Source organism: Leptinotarsa decemlineata, unplaced genomic scaffold (genome assembly GCF_025532065.1).
Source record: "Leptinotarsa decemlineata unplaced genomic scaffold, Ldec_3_MD MMD2_tig00026328_RagTag_RagTag, whole genome shotgun sequence".
Classification (NCBI taxonomy): domain Eukaryota; kingdom Metazoa; phylum Arthropoda; class Insecta; order Coleoptera; family Chrysomelidae; genus Leptinotarsa; species Leptinotarsa decemlineata.
Window position 1 is genome coordinate 28,427,168 of NW_027412688.1, and position 18,158 is coordinate 28,445,325.

Sequence of the window (18,158 nt, forward strand, 5' to 3'; positions counted from 1 at the left end):
AGGCTATATCTCGAAAACCAATTGAGTCCGACAAAAAATTAAAAGTGTTCTGAATTCCTATCATCATGTAGTATTTATTATTCCAGAAAAAATCGCGAAAATCTGTGAGTATCCCATAAAGTAAAATTTAGTCGAAAACCCCTCTCGAAATAGAAGGCACTCAGTCGAATGACACCTCCATTTCCTTTGTTAACGGGTGAATAGCGAGTTGTGTATCGTTCTGCCCTTCTAACGAATACACGCCCAAAGGGTAAGGGAGCTAGGCTTCATTCTGACCTAAACAAAGACGATCAATCGAATGACTTCAACCAACCCATTCCGTTATCAGTAGCCCAAGCAAGGTGATGTGTTTCATGTCTCGTGCATTATGTGCCATTCTTTCTAGTTGGTGATCAGCCATTCACCGGATTTGGTTTTCTGACACGAGTGTGCAACGTGCAGGGCGAGGAAGGACTAAGTACAACAGCTAGGGATGACCGCTTTCTTGTATCTAATGCTTTGAGAAACCTAACAGTTACGGCAATTTCATTTCGAAGTCATCTGCAGGAATTCAGTAATGTAAACATAAGTGAGTGGACAGTTAGGAGGCAAATCTGTGCTGCTGGATTATCTTCTCTACTGGACCGTCACTTTCCCGTGAACACCGGATTGAAAGATTGCATTTTTCGCGAGAACACTTGGCTTGGACATTAGCGGATTGGAGGCGTGTATTGTTTTTTGATGAATCGCGATTCTGCTTTACGGGCTTATATAGACGCGTATGAGTATGGAGACGACCAGGCGAGAGATATGCTCAAGTGTGTATTGTCGGGCGACTTATACAGGGCTTTTCAAGATGAGCGTTAATTAGCCGTTTCTGACAAACTATTCAACGGATCAACCTGAAAATTTCACAGTATGCATAAATCAATATGACCTACACGCCTAAAATATTTCAGACGAAGCGGCGTTGTCGCTTCTACTATAAAGTAGCGGCTTCCTTGATTTTTCTCATGGAACACCCCATATATAATATCAGATTATGATTCATTATCACTTCGTCAACAAATTCATATATTATTCCCCTATACCCATCTATTACCGTTTAGAAGATATACATTAATTTCGATATTTTTTTTACCAAACATGAACTTTTATAAATGCTGATAATCTTGAACTCTCTTGCACTAAAACGATCAAATTTGAAATGGAGTGGAGTGATACTATGAGGATCTTCACTCCGAGTCATATTTTCATTTGCCTCATACAGGGTATTTAAAAAATGCAGATACTTTGATCTCATGAAAAAATGAGTGGAACTCAATTTTTTCAAATGGAATACCCTGTATATTTCAACATTTTTGAGCTCTACATCCAATTTTAGATTAACTTTGTTTAGATAATACTATTTCTATTTTGAAACGTTTCGAGTTTCGAGATAAACTGTTTCAAACGGAAATTGACATGGTTTCCTTGTTCATCACTCATTTTTGTAAAACAGATTTCGTTTCATGTTTCTCAATTAGTCACAGATAATACAATGAAAAGATAATTATTAAAATACTCCTCAACCATCGAATGAAACTTCTCTTCAAACATCCGTCAACTCAAGCTGGTCAATTTTGAGGTCCTGCACGTCCAATCCAGTGATTTTGAGATGCTGACGAGCAAGGACACTAAAATGAGCAGATGCCCCGCCGTTCATAAACCACATGTTGCCTCTTACATGTACTGGCACTAACGAAATGGGTATATGATCTCGCAAAAAGTCCGTGCAGTATTAATCTGTTAATCTTGCTGGTAGAAAAAATGGGCCAATTAGGTAGTCACCAATCATTCCTACCCAAACGTTCAGCGAAAATTGTTGCTGAAAATGACTTCCTCTAATAACGTTGGGATTTTCGTCTGCCCAAAGACGGTCATAGTGAAAGTTCATAATAGCATCTCGTGAAAAATTTGCTCCGTCCGTAAATAAAGTATTTGGTAAAAAATTATTGTTGTGTGCCATCGTATAAAGCAACCACTTGCAAAACATTAATCTTAGGTGAAAATCCCCAAGCAATAGATCTTGGACCCGATGTATGTGATATGGGTCTAGGAGGTTTGTTTTTAGAACTGTCCATACGATGTTTGGGCTGACTTTCAGCAGCAGCAGCAGCAGCAGTGCAATCTTCCTGGTACTATTTGAAGGATTTTCTCCTCCATCTCCATCAAGTACAGCTTCTTCTAATCAAGCGTTATTAAAGTTTGTGGCCTTCCACCATCTGCATTTTTGTTGAAACTCCCAGTGCCACATTTCTAAATGTTTCACCATATGGAATTACTCTGTTTAAGATATCTGTCCTGGTAAATTCATCCTGCTTCTTCCGTATTTCCATTTACCAATCCACAAATAAAGTGCATGGCAGCTATTTCAGCGTTGGTAAAATTATTCATGATGGAATCACTGCTAATTGACAACTCTGACTTTCACTGATATGAGAACACTATCACTGTCATCTCGTCTCCAAAGCACAAAGTGGCTTGATTTTTTTTTCTCGAAAACGAAGCTAGATAGCAAGAAAACACAGGCGACGAAAAAGTTGTATTTTCAGTTGATCAATCTAAAAAAAATTAAGGCGTACTTTTTTTCCCAATATTGATGACTGAGGTGCCCACTAAGACTCCACTGGACCTGATAATTCCAATCTAGTCAGGGCTAAATAAGCGCCTTATTACTTCAAATAACTCTAGCGAATTTCAACCAAATCGGTGTATAGATATTTATGATATTTCATAAATACCGTTTATTTTTCATAAGAACTTTTTTCTTAAAACGGCCTAACGAATCACAATCTAAAGTTATTGAGTGTCTTGATATACAAACAGAAGTTAATATCCGACATAGCACTCATGAAAGTGGCAAACCATAGACAATTTGATGGGCCAAAAGCTCGAAACACGTGTCTATGGTTTGCCACTTTCATGAGTGCTATGTCCGATATTAATTTCTGTTTATATATATATATATATATATATATATATATATATATATATATATATATATATATATATATATATATATATATATAGTTTTAATGTTTATTACCTTCTCAATAACATATCCTTTCAGAAAACAAAGTATGTTCAATCATAACTTTTTTTGCATATTGAAAATTGTAAGTTACATTCGAATATCTGAAACAAATTAATGTACCAAATGGAACTAATCGATAAATATGGCTAAAAGTATGAGCTACATGATGGTAGCTAATATGACTAATAGTTGTGTTTCGTTGGCACCCAGATGAGCCATTTCCGCCAAAAGTTATTCACTATCTTTACTCGATGTATTTTGATCGGGAAGAGAGGAATTACGGATTTGGAATAAATTATATACGAAAAAATGCATCTACCCTTTACAACAACATTTTCTCCAGGGTCACTCGTATAATAGTATTTCTTAGGGTGGAACAAGAAAATTCTTCGGTAATACAAGAAATTACCAATTTTAATTATATCAATCGAAGGAAAAAATTATTTGAATAATAATATCATGCGCTACTTTTTACTTAGGGCTTCAACCAACAAAAAGAATAATACGAAAACTCACCTGTGGTAAGAGGGAATACACCTATTATAATCGCAAAGGAAAGACGAATCAGGACATGTGGGTACTGCGCATTGTTCCTCATCAGAGTTATCCCCACAATCATCTGTGCCATCACATTTCCAAACATTGTGTAAGCAATTATAATTCCGGCACGTAAATTGACCCTGGTCAGGGCATACACATTTTCCGTCTTTCAATATTAGCCCATTCGGACATAAGCAAGCGAAGTTGTTATTAGGTAAACTTACGCAAATGTAAGGACACGAGGAATTGCTACATCCATTCATACCTGTTTGAATACTACTAGAGATAGCTTTTAGGCTCGTTATATCCGGTATTTGTTCTAGTACAGTTTCTACACTTTTGAAGGAGTTTTTGTCTGCTTTTAATATAGAATTATTTTTTCGGTGATTCCAGTAGAGACTGTTGTTTAAAACCGCTATAAAAAATGGATACGATACGAATTCGTTATCTGAAACAATTTTCAAGAAACCATAACCTTGCAAATCACTGCTACCAATATATTTCCTTCGAGCATCTACCCAGTAAAGTCTATTGGCGACATAATCAATTGTTAAACTACTGGGCATTTCGACCTTATCTCTACCAAATAATGTCTTCACGTTACTTCCATCTGAGTCAGCTCTGTTGATTGTTGCATTGTCAGCCGACCAATCACCCCAAAATATATAACCAGCTATGGGGTGTACTACAATGCCTCTTGGCCTTCGCAAAACTGTAGAGTTCAATATAGTAGTTGCACCTCTGCTGATCAAGTTTACTCTGATCACTTGTATTTCAATACGAGCTCCATCCACTATATAAAAAAGCGTTTTCGATATCCAGTCTAAAGATGTTCCTAAGGCGTAATTGAAGCCTCTATAAACCAATGTTACTGTAGTATTGTCATATCCTAAACATAGCTTTTCTACATCGCCTATTGTATCATCTGTCCAGTAGGCACAATTAGATGTTATATCGAAATCAACAGAGGAAACATTTTTCAAATATTGGGTAGGAAATTGTTCTAATGTTTTAGAGGAGAAGTTGTATCGTAAAATACGTTCCTTTTGACCAAGAAGAAGAAATTCTTTTTCATCTTTTGATGGACAAGGGACTTTGTCAGGCAAGTAGAGTTTTTCGAAACCACTACTGCAAAAATCTCCAGCTATTTTTCTATATCCTTTTGTTCGATTATAAAACTGACCAGGTTTGCAGTCTGATGGAATTTTATATGGATTATAATTGTCCAGTGGTTTGGTAAGAAAACATAGAAGGGGAATACCTGCAGATGAAAATCCAGCATCGCTGAAAAATTAAAGTGTTGATTGATGAATAAGGTTACTAGAAAATAGTGAAGAAATCTGCACTGATCTTATAAAAATAGGTTTTTAAATTGTGGATATTGATTTATTCAACTATAATACGACCTTAGTTTTCCTTTTAAATTTTACACTGCCAAAATTCATTCCAACAATAGTTTATTTTTCTTCTTCATACGCTAGTTCACTCAGGTATATAAATTATTTTGAAACAGTAATAAAAAGGCATCTACAAATATTATTTGAAAAAGATTATACAATCTTCTCGAAATATTGTAGATATCTTATTACATATTAACTTCATTAACTTATGTGTTTGTCAATTATAGTATTATATTTCGATTTAATGTAACATGTAATCTTACATTTTTTGGGTAATTGAAGTGTAAATTTTAATAAACAGCTCAAAATTTTTCATAATGATTAAAAAAATTTGAATTGGAGTTTTTTTCTATTTTGTGCATTTTCTAAGAACATTCGCTATAGTGATGTATATTTTTTTACACAATCAGAAAGTAGAGATTTCAACGAACGAAAAGCACACCGACTTTTTAAAAAAGCTGATATTCTGACGCGAGAATTTTCAATTGATAATGTTTGATATTAAGTCGAAATAAGGTGACAAAATATAAATATTTCAAATCAAATAAATTACAGTGGCATTTGGGACATAAAATAGTGAGTTTTCACCAAATTTCATAGGAAAAACATTGATTTTTGGAAAAGATAAAAATGAAAAACTAAAAACTTGTTTATTTGAATTTTTCACATCAATTTTGAGGTTATGTGGAGAAATTGTGAATACAAAAGTTGTAGATCTTTTTATTACCTACAACTTTGCCGTTCATCTTTTTTCCATAGGACTTGTAGTTTTGCCGGAAATCGAGATACACCATTTTTTACCCTTAAAAACTCACCTCCCTCCCACTTCCCGAACTCAGATCACCGGTACTTTACCTTTCCTTTCATTTTTATCATATTTCCCTTCTTATCTTATGGGTTTCATCTTACTATAATTGTAGCCTTCAGCCCTGATCTGCCAACATTTCATATCACACAAAAAAAGCGGACCAACATTTTCATTTACTCATACATAAAAACAATTCGTATATTCTCAACTCTTAACATATATACAATAATAGTTGAGTTTGAATTGAAAAATTGTGAAAGTATATTTCCTATAAGATAAGTGAAGAGGTCTTTGTATATACGTATTCAAATAAATACATCAATATAACTTTGCGATTCTTACCATTCAAAATCATCGATATCACAATTACAAGTCTGTTTGGAGATATTTCTAACATAACTCAAACCATGGAGACAATTGGCCAGAGGAATTTTCCGTTCATAGGTTGTTTGTTGACCAAGAACACAAGGTATGTAGTAGCTACTGTTTTCTGCCCTTTGCCTAGGAAACCACACTGTGAAGTCGTTCTAAAAAAGATTTTCATTTAAAATTTCGATAATAGAAATATTAACATGATCGGTAGTCACTATCATGAATAATTATCAGCGGCTTTATCGCGAAAAATTGCACAGCTCATACAAAACTGAAAGATTCAAATTGTCTTGAATCCATACCTCGGTAAAACCTCGAACAAATAACCATTTCATTTTGAGAACATATATGAGCCATTACGAATGAACTGATCCGTTACTTGATGAAAATTAATAACACTGTCCAGGCTAATAACTAATCAATTTTTTCAAACATTTTTTTTCCGTCTAGATGTGTTTCGCTAACACCGTAGCTTCATCGAAATGTTCGTGAAAATTGGTTAATTGTTATCATAGATAGTATATAAATATAGTTAAAAAAAACTAAAGAACATGCTTTCAAGGAACATAGAACTAGAAAGTTAATTTTTAAAAAAATAAGCTTGAAACAATAACAAACGAAAAATACTAATATTATTGTGAAAAAAGCGTGGGCGATAGATATACAAAAAATATGGCACAAAACACCCACGCTTTTTTCACAATAATACTAGTATTTTTTGGTCATTATTGTTTTGAGCTTATTTAAAAAAAATATTTTCATATCATCAAGCATGTTTTTTAGTTTTTTTAAACTATATTTCTGTCCTCCTAAGCCAAAAATACGTATCTCAAATTTCACTGAATTTCTTATTCCTTTATATAAGGACACTTTGAGTTGTATTCAATCCATTTCCATAGCGAGATAGACGTATCATGCCCGTATTGTGCAGCTAAAGTGCTAGAAATATAAGACGTATCTCAAAAATGAAACAAAAACCTAAGCAGCTTGGACGTAACGCTAGTTGCACACACACCGATTTTGGACGGCCAGTATAAAATCGGCCGATATTTTATTGGCAGCGGGTGCTTGCACACCCACCGGATTTTTATCGGTCAAACAATCAGCACGCACTACCAAAACGAAGTTAATGCGTAGTAACTACAATTTCACCGAGCGTTCGAGACTGGAATGGTCGGTAAAAAACCGGTGAGTATGCAAGAGTGTATTTAGTTACGTACGCCACTACTTCCCGGTACTGCCGGCGATACAGTGGCAGTGGACGGATGCTCACCGGTATTTTACCGGCTACGAACACCGATCGGCGTGTGTGCCAGGTCCCGTTCCCACATGTTTGGACGACCGGTACAAAGTCGGCCGTCCAAAATCGGTGTGTGTGCAACTAGCGTAACTCATATTTATAAGCAAGACGGCCGCTTCTCAGGGATGCGTCTACTTCGCTTGGGATTTCTGGCAATTTACAATCTGACCTTCACAGAGACCCGTCTAGGTCACTTACAATTAGTAGCTTTCCTGATTGATACCTCAATTTGCCGGAGTATCAGCGCTGTAAAGGGTTCTTATCAGCCTCATCTCTAAAGTTTGTTGTTTAGTCATCAACACTGTCAAGTGCACTTTGAAAATTAAAAGCCGTAAAAAGTGCTGCTCATTAAACCGAGTTCCTGCCAATGGAGCTACAGCATTTTTACATTTGGGAAGATTATTCCTCACAATACAAATTAACTCGTACAGAGCCGAGGCCATATTTACATGATATGGTTCAGATAACCGACCACAGAGGATCATATACTTTAACATATAAAAAATACTCTGATGGTCCATCATTTGATCCTAATTATGTTAACGTACGGAGTCATTGCATGGGGACCGAAAGTTCTACAAGCAACTGCCATTCAAAAATTATATCAAATACAGCGATTGGCTTTTTTAAACATCACAGGAGCCATGAGAACAACACCAACCGCGGCAATGGAATTCTGGATCTGTACGTTAAAGAGGTTGCGTTAATGGCGCACGACTGGTGTAAACCTTGAAGTAGTAATGGGTCAATTGAGGCTGAGCTTATGGCGGGAAACGCTTATTGCGCAACCTCTGCTTCAGGCAACCAGTGATTCAATTGAACCCAGGTTTGTGTTTAATAAACCCTACAAAATACAAATAAAACAGAACACAGAGTCAGATGCTTCAGATGTGATACGCATGTATACCTACAGACGGCTTAAAAACCAAAGCAGGCTTAGGCTGTGAAGTGTACTTCAGATCACTAAGCCTAAGAATTAAGTGGGAAATGGGAAAAAGTCCCAGCGTGATTCAAACAAAACTGGCTGGTATCTCAATTGCGACAAAAGAAATAACCAGGAAAGGAATTTCTGGCAAAAACATAACAATGTACTCTGATAGCAGACACGCCTTATTAGCTTCGAACAGACAACGTGTTACTTCAGGGCTAGTACTAGTGTGCCACCAAGATTTAGCCAAAGCCTCGGTAGATAATAACATTATCCTGAGGTGGATTGAATGGCACGACAGGAGTGAAGGTAATCGCATTGCCGACTCTTTAGCCAAGGAAGCGGCTGGACTAAGAATTTTAGGACCCAGTGACACCTACAGCCTGATGACTACGACAATTGCGGAACTAGCCAAACGTCACACCCATGCTCAATCCCTAAAGAGATGGGAGGAAATCTGGCGATGACCAGAACAAATCTTCGCTTAACAGTAGAATTTCTGACTGGTCACTGTCAACTAAGGAAACAACTCCACAATATGGGGCTAGCAGACACACCCCTATGCAGGATCTGTGAACAGGAAGATGAAATTGTCAGGCATGTCCTATGCGAGTGTCCGGAGTTATCGTCAATAAGAGAGTGTGTGTTCGGCGAGTCTTGGCCTACACCTGCCGATATAAAGGAGATGTGTCCCAGAGACCTGTCCACCTTCCTGGGAAGGACAGGATGGACGATGACCTAGGAGGACAACCTTGGGCGGATGTACAATAGGTCACATGTGGTCTAAGTGCTGTGGGTCTACACTCACCCTCTCTACTCTACAGATACAGACCTGTAGAAATTGGTAATTAACTGATACATAAGTTCAGGTGAATTCATTCATCACAGGTTTATTTGAATGAGGTTGTCCATATTCTTCTTTTCCTAGGTTAATGTTTATTGATTTATGATAAAACTCAGGTAAACCTTAAACATTAACTGCCTAGGTAAAACCTAGGTACTTATAAAATTCAGGTACTTCAAATTGTAATAACATATGAATCATTGAATATGTAGATTTCAGTTAGTAAAGAACCGCCTGAAGAAACTGTTGTTTAACGAAACACGCGTTTTTGTAAAACTGTTTAGTGAAAATCTCATAATGGTGTTTCTTGAATATGATTTTTAATTTCAGATTCATACCTTTTTATTATGTGTGTATTTAGTACCGTTTAATATTACTTGGAAGTATTCCCAGCATTACTTAAAAAAACAAGTAAATATAAATAATTAATTTCATTAGGTTCCACTTAAGTTTGACATTAAACCCATAGTATGAGATTTGGACCAACATAGCAGTTGTCTATGAAACCTATTGAAATAAATGGTTTCTCATTTGATATGAAAAAAAAACAATGTACAATCAAAAAAATTATGCTTATATATCTACTAGTTTTGCTTTTTACCTCAGAACAAGTCCGGTTGAGAACTATTTTCATATCAGCTTTTACTATCAACCATTCTTTTTTTTCTGGAAGCGAACCAAACATCGTGAAAATAGTGCTTTCATCTGTTGCACTCGACAGCTCGTATACATTCATATGGTTATGTCGGAAAATGATCTCTTTCCAATGTGTGCCTTCATCAGTTGAATATTTTATGACCCTGATTGCCTCATTTCTTAGATATTCCACTGCAACAAGAATGCCTCCATGGTCGCCCATTCTGTATAGATGACTACCTTTTAGAGTTTGCCTCCAAGTGAGACCGGCATCAACGCTAATATAAACATCGTGTTGACCTTCCAAACTATTTCCCATGACACCAGTAGCCAAGATCACTCCTGGTGCAGCCTTACTAGAAAGGATGCTCATTGTTCTGGCAACAGGAGAAAGTTCATTCAATTTTTGAGTCAAGTGTAAGGAACAATTTTGGGATAACACGCAACCAGTCGAGGCTCCTCGTTGATTGGTCTGAGGAGCTACGATGGGACGCCATGAAACCCCATTATCGAATGTGATGAGGGTTTTCAAATTTCCTGAATTCAAGAAATTATCGTCTGGTTGTTGAATTTGCTGGGAAGCTATATAAATGCCGTTCAGTCCTTTCACTTTGTATACATCCACAAATGCTTCGTTAGACACATCCCTGGAAATAAAAGAACTTGTTAATGGATAAATACTTGTATTGCGTTCACTCTTTTCAAGTCTTCATTTTTGAATGGATATTCTGGTTCATTATCTGACGAAAGATATAGATACGAAACTTATCTCCTTGTCGTTGAATGGAATTGGCCGATACTTGATAAAAACCCACATTAAAACTCAATAATAATAAGATGTATTTTGGTTCTCACTATAGCCAATTCATAGTGACAATTAAAATGAATCTTGTGAGTGAGTTTTTACTTATGAAGTCATCAATGTTGCGACAAATCTTAGAGGAAAAGATTTCATTTATTAATTTATACTTACGGTAACCATGTATTTTGGAAGCTGATGGAAGGAAAGAACGCGAAAACATTCTCAAGTGATGGAGTGAATCGAATTGTTTCGTTGATACTTCTCAAGTCTTCGGACACGTATAAAGTGGACGATTTATTCGAATGGCAGGCAACAATCAGAGCTCGATTTTCCGAAACGTCTACAACGAAAAAGCTGAGGAATTTCTGTGTGGATTCAAAAATACATCGGAATTGCTTTCCCAAATTCAAAGAGACGTATAAAGTCAAATTTCCCTGAAAAAAAAATGTATCAATACAATTACATGTTCCGATTGGAATAATTTATATTTTTATGCATGTTTTCAGTATTTATATTGAAAATATTATAATAGATGTCCAAAAATAGATAATAATAGTGATTATAAACAACTAGCTACTGCCATGGCGCACACGGACTTTGTCTGTAGGTAGTGGAGTGGTACATCAACTGAAAAATTAATTATTTCTCTCCTTAAATATATCGAAAATATTATTGGGAATGGTGAAAAAAATTCTCTGAAAGCCACAGACCTTAATATCAATATTAAGATATCCCGCTTGGTAAATTTCAATTTCCTGTATGATTAACATGTGAAAGCTTGTTTTTTGAGTTTAGAATTTAATAACTCTTCAATGGTTCATCAAAAAGGCCTTGTATAAAATTGAATGGTCTACAATAATTTTTCGATAAATCGACGCGGTTCGAAGTTATTCAACTTTAAAATATAATTTATAATGTTTTTTAATTTCTTTCCAATTTTTTGACGAAACTATCAAATTCATCAAAAAAAATTTGTCGGATTTTTTAATTTTTTTTTGTATTTTGAATTCAAAAAATATGATTTCATGAACTTATAAAATTGAACAAATAACAGATAAAAATAAACTTTTGTATTGGGTGAGCCTGCTTTTTTATTTACAACAGTAAAATAAAAACAACAATAAAAATTAATTGGCGTTCCGGGGCGACTTCATTGATTCCAGTGGCGCATTTGCTTTTTCAGCTGCAGGAAAACCCGGAAAAACCTGCAGCACCACATCACCTGAAGATCTTGATCTAACAATGTCCTCTCTCTTATAAAACAAAATGTAGGGTGTCTCCAGAGGCTCCAATAAATTCAATGCATCGCCAGAACACTTCGGACACGACTATCGTCAAACTTAAACCAGTCCATTTTTTCTTTCACCAAGGCGTGATAATAACCAAATTCAACGCCAGAACCACAGTAAACAATGACTGCATGAATATTATAATAGTGGTCTGCTAGGTTGAAATGTTCATCCATTTCCTTCCAAAGAGTTTCTTGCTTAAGTTAGAGGTTGAGTTTTGTTTGAAAATCATCAGTGTTATTATTAGATTGACTGGTGCCTCAGCTATACTTGTTTCCTTATAACAGTCAGTTAGTTTGGCGCATGTTTGACAATAAAGTCGATCATCACCTGTTCAAAATTCCATTTTCAGATGATTTAACAATAAGCTTTACTATTTGAAACTATTGAAAAATTAGGATACGGTAGTATTAGAAATTTGACAGTTGAATAAAAGTTTCTGTGAAATCACCCCAAGTTATTGATGTAAAGAACATTTTTATTTGTGAAAAATACTTTGAATATACGAAGTATCTTATCGGGTGAACTTAAAAGTTTGTCCTTTCTACACGTGTAGGAAGTCCTCCTTTATACTTTTTGTATTTTTCAGATTGTGAAAAGTGAAAACACACAAGAAAGGTCGATAAAATCATATTGCTATATTTTGCGAAATGAAATCACTTCATTCTTGAAGGAATCCAATATGGCTTGATTTGCAATGTCTAAACCATTAAAAGTGTGTAGTGTAAGATATAACTTTTGATAATAAAATTTCGATTGAACAACGAATAAAAGAAATTCTATTTGTCGCACAATCGACCACACTACATAATGAAAGTAACCAGAACGGAGTGTATGATTTATAATTTTTCAGTTGTTCCGTATGAATCTTAGATTCCGATCTGATATAGTAGTAGTCATTTAAAAGGTCAACTGGAATTTATATTTGTGAAATACATTACTTTAACAATTATTATTCCTTACCTTCTCGTCAACTCTTGTTGTGAACAATAAATTTCCGTTAAAGAACAAATCTTTCACAACGGTGGTGTAAAGACGGTGACCTTTTTTGAACAAATTGTCTGAATAGATCACTGTGCTGAGATTATTCAGTTCCATCTTCTGTAGAATCAGCCGATTACGTCCGTTGTGATTCTTCATCCAATGAACCGATTTGAAGGAATCAACATTTTCATTGAATGTCTTTCCGAAGTCCTCCGTAATCCATAGCTAGAAAATGGTTTGATGGCGAGTAATTTCATTCAAACAATTTCCCTCCTAAATAATAATCAATCTATTTGATATCGTATCTCTAGAAAAAAGACTTGAAAACTCTCCAGAATCAAGTTTTATTCGTTATTTTTAAATGTTTTCAAAATAAATACCCATTTTGTAAGTCATCATTTCAATGTCATATTTCTAAATGGAGCCGGAGATATTTCTATCAAACAGTTGACTTTAAATTGTTGACTTTAATCTCACAATTACGAATTTAATCTCGAAATTACGACTTTGAACTCGATATTTCGACTCCAATCTCGTAATTTGGAAATTACGTGATTAATTCAAAATTTCTAGATTTCAGTCATAATTTCGATATTTATAGTCGTAATTCGAGTTAAAAGTCGAAATTTCGAGATTAATTGTCTGAATTTCTAGATTCAAAGTCATAATTTCCAAAAACCAAATAATAAAAAAAAGCGATTTATTTCCAACCAACAGAAGTACCCAGTTACAGGAAATGTTATTATTACAGAGTATATATGAAATAAATATTGAAAATAATGGAATATAGAAAATGTATAAAAGTAAATGCTGAACCAAAGTTGGTTGGTTCAGCATTTACTTTTATAGAGGGTTTCCAGATTGCAAACTCTTTTTGTAGGGATAAATCTATACATGGAGGGGTAGCTATATATGTCAGAAACAATATAAATTTTGACATAGTAAAAACTAATTCTGTCGAAATGGATTTAGAGGTGACAGCAATCAGATGTAAGGCAGGTACACTTGGCAAAGGCATGTTAAATAGCCTAGTTATAACAGTTTACAGAAGCCCAAACGGAAACTTTGACATTTTTATCAAAAATCTTGAGGAACTGCTCCGAAATTTAATTGTAAAATTCAAAAACTATAAGGTAATATTATGTGGAGATTTTAATATCAATTTTCTCAATGAATCGAAAAACCTCAACTTATTAACAGATCTGCTAACTTCTTATAATATCATACCAACCATTAATACCCCAACAAGAGGAAATAATTGCCTGGATAACATCTGCACAAACATTCACTATGAATTATATAAGAGTACAGTAGTAGATAATTATTTTAGTGATCATCAAAATGCTCAACTGATCTATATTGATACCAACTCACATGAAATTACAGAAACAAAACCTCGACAGCAATTTAGAGACCTTAATAATAAATTTAATATTGAACACTTTATCTCATTTTTGAGGCAGGAAGATTGGAATGATATGTATATGTGTGGGGGTAATGCAAACGAAAAATTTGAGATCTTTTTTCGAACTTTTAAATATTACTTCGACATTGCTTTTTCTCTAAAAAAAGTAAAAGAAAAACAGGCATCATATAAAAGAAAACCATGGTTAACTAAAGGTTTACTCATTTCTGGAGAGAAATTAAAATATCTGTATACGCTAACCTTAAACGGAAATAATGATACCAAAGAATATTATAAAAAATATAAAAAGTTATATAAACATCTATTGAATGTATCAAAAAAGCAATATAACAATGGCATAATTGCAAACGCAAAAAATAAATCTAAAACGGCCTGGACTATTATAGGATCAGGCAAAAAATCAAAAAGGAGGTTGGAACCAATTCACTTAACTATTGATAACAATATTGTACAGGCACCCCAGAATGTAGCAAATCACTTTGTTGAATATTTTAATACCATACCCACACTACTGGCTAGCAATGTTGAAGAATCATCAGAAGAACCCACACTTAGATACTTCAATCCTTATACTTTTTCATTTAAACCAACAACAGAACCAGAAATAAATGATATCATCAAAAACCTAAAATCCTCTCAATCTACTGGTAATGATGAAATAAGTCCTAATCTTTTAAAAAAGTGTTCGTCATTTATTGCAGGCCCACTAACTTTTGCCATCAACTGCTCGTTGGAAGAAGGTATTTACCCAGATAGTTTAAAAATTGGAAAAATAAAACCTATACATAAAAATGGAAATAAAACTCAAGTTGAAAATTACAGGCCCATTACTGTCCCCAGTGCTTTTGCAAAGGTTTATGAAAAATGGGTGTCAAATTCAGTCGTTTCATTCTTTGATCTTCATAAGCTATTCAATGAAAATCAATTTGGTTTTAGAAAGGGACGTTCAACAACACAAGCTATAATAAAACTACTAAAAGAGCTATGTAATAGTCTAGATATGGGTAATCGAACTCTGGGTATTTTCTTAGATCTAAGTAAGGCATTTGATCTTGTAGACCACAGAATTCTACTAGACAAATTGGAAAAGTATGGTTTTAGGGGAAACTCACGTAGATGGTTTGCAAGTTATCTCCAAAATCGAACACAATACGTTGAAATAGATCAGTATCAATCTAAAAGTTTAAAGTATACTATTGGAGTACCACAAGGCTCTATTTTGGGACCTCTACTTTATATAATTTATGTCAATGACTTTGAAGGAAATTTTGTAATGTATGCGGATGACACAACACTACTGGTTAGTGGTAAGAATGTTACATCCACAGTAGACTTGGCTCACAGGGAAATTTTAAAAGCCCAGGACTGGTTTTCTAGCAATAAATTAATCTGCAATGATAAAAAATCATCCTTCCTAAGATTTAGTTATGCCCCAAATGGTCATGATCACAGTTTACTGTTAAAATCACAGCACGGTTTAATGGAACAGGTGAATTCTTTAAAATTTCTAGGACTTACTCTCACTGAAGATTGTAAATGGAATCAACATATTAATGAAATATGTAAAAAAATACACCTATGTGTTACTGTATCTATCAACTCAGTAAAATTATAGATAAGTCGGTGGTACTCATGTACTATCATGCCCAATTACACTCAACAATCTCATATAGTATAGTAGCTTGGGGCCTATCACGTGAGGCACAAAGGGTATTTATTTTACAGAAGAGAGCTGTCAGAAACATTCAGAGTGTAAATAGACGTACTAGCTGCAGAGATATATTCAAAGTTTTAAGAATATTAACTCTCCCATGCATTTATATGTACCAGCTGTTAATTTTTGTAAAATCGGATCAGCGACCTTTTACCTTCTTAAACAAAAATAATTACAGCACAAGAAATTCAACATTGTTAGAAATACCAAATCATAGACTGGCTAGATCAGAATCAAATCCAATTTTCATGGGTGTCAGGCTATTTAACAAATTGCCAAATCATGTTAGAAAAATGTCACTAAGAAAATTTAAACCGTTCCTAAAAAACTTTCTGATTGATAAAGCCTACTACTCCATTGAAGAGTTTATAAATGACTTATCAATATAACTGAAGAATTGAGATTGTCATCTAGGGTTGTTAATATATTATAATTTTACCTAGTTATAAGTTTTAATATATAATTTTACATAACTGTTCATGTCCTATATGTACATAATTTTTTTTTTATAAGTTTATTTATATCATATTACACTGACTTGTTCTATATCATTGAGTTATGATCCAGAAGAACCAATAAAATATTATTATTATTATTATTATTATTATTATTATATATATATATATATATATATATATATATATATATATATATATATTCGTATACGTAGAATTTCAAAAGATGAATGAAAAATTGAGTATATAACACAAAAAGGTACAAATCATGCAATGTAGCAGTACTGACCCAAATGTTATCTATAGTATTACTAAACATGATTGTGGATACATGATACCAAGGCGTTCAGAGAGTCGAAATGAATATCGTAATGTTCACAGATTTTATTGAAGCTATTGCACATAAAATTCAATGGTGATCGTAGTATAACATTTGTGCGTGATGCTTCGCAATAGAATTTCAGATTGTGTTGACCTTCACTTCTTGGTACTAAGAAATTGATATCGGGTTAAAGAACCGTACTGTCAATATTGTTGTTAAGTAATTTATGCAGGACTTTTATACTCTCCTATTTTCCAAAGATGTCATATCAAATCGTGTCAACAAAATGTTATGATCGATGCTTCTCGTGGGGTATTGTCCATCAACTTTTAGACATAAGTATTTTAGGAACTTCCTTTGCACGTTCTCAATTGATAGTTTTTGGTAGTCGTAAACTGAGACATACCAACTTAGATCTGGCATACGCAAAATATAGCAATTTTAAGGTGGCAATTTTTTGGAAGTTTTTGCCATTTCTGTAAATAAATCCAAGCTCCTATTTGCATCAGCAGTCATATTCCTTATATGTGTTGTAAATGTTAATTTACTGTCGTATGTTATACAAAGATTTTTTATCTCATGTACGCGGTTGATTGTAGTACTGTTGATTGAATAATCGTACATTTAAGTTCGCTTTTTTGTTGTAAATGATATTATTTTACATTTGGATACGTTCAGTTGTAGACGATTATTATTACACCAAAGTTTGATTACATCTAATTCATGTTGTACACGTTGGCAGTCAGTAATGTCGTCGATTTTATAATATAGTTTCAGGTCGTCTGCAAATAGTAGGCTAGGAATATTTAAAGAGGTTGCCAAGTCATGAATAAAAATAAAAAATAAAAGAGGTCCACGATTAGAACCGTGTGGTGCCCCAGATGTAACTACGTACTGAGTCGATTTGAAAGATTCATATTCGACGAATTGTTTCGTGTTAACTAGATATGATTCGATTAGAGTAAGCAGTTGGTTAGAGAGTCCCAATTTTGTCAATTTGCTGAGAAGAACATAATGGTCTATTTGATCGAAGGCTTTCTGAAAGTCTAAATAAACAACAAACAACATCGACTTGTTTTTGCATGTCCAGGTACGTAATAAAAATATATGGCCTTTCTGCTCTTCCGTAGTTCTACATTGTTATGATTGTTTGAAATTTGAAATTCGTTTTTCATGTAATAATGTTCATCATCACCTCACAAAGTTTTAACATCGTCCTTCTATGGCAGGATGGGAATAAACACATCGCTGGTTTCGCGTATCATCCCAAGAAATACACGGGA

General features: G+C 34.2%; 1 protein-coding gene across 1 annotated transcript in view; it reads right to left on the reverse strand.

The window, feature by feature from the left end:
* LOC111514650 (uncharacterized) overlaps nt 1-18,158 on the reverse strand; it is a 102,484-nt gene that overhangs the window by 73,229 nt on the left and 11,097 nt on the right. Inside the window, exons 5-9 of the mRNA XM_074182706.1 lie at nt 12,938-13,183; nt 10,857-11,119; nt 9,849-10,530; nt 6,146-6,330; nt 3,572-4,879 (exon numbers count right to left, since the gene is read on the reverse strand). Of these exons, the coding sequence (XP_074038807.1) occupies nt 3,572-4,879; nt 6,146-6,330; nt 9,849-10,530; nt 10,857-11,119; nt 12,938-13,183 (2,684 nt within the window). The remainder of the gene's footprint in view (nt 1-3,571; nt 4,880-6,145; nt 6,331-9,848; nt 10,531-10,856; nt 11,120-12,937; nt 13,184-18,158) is intronic.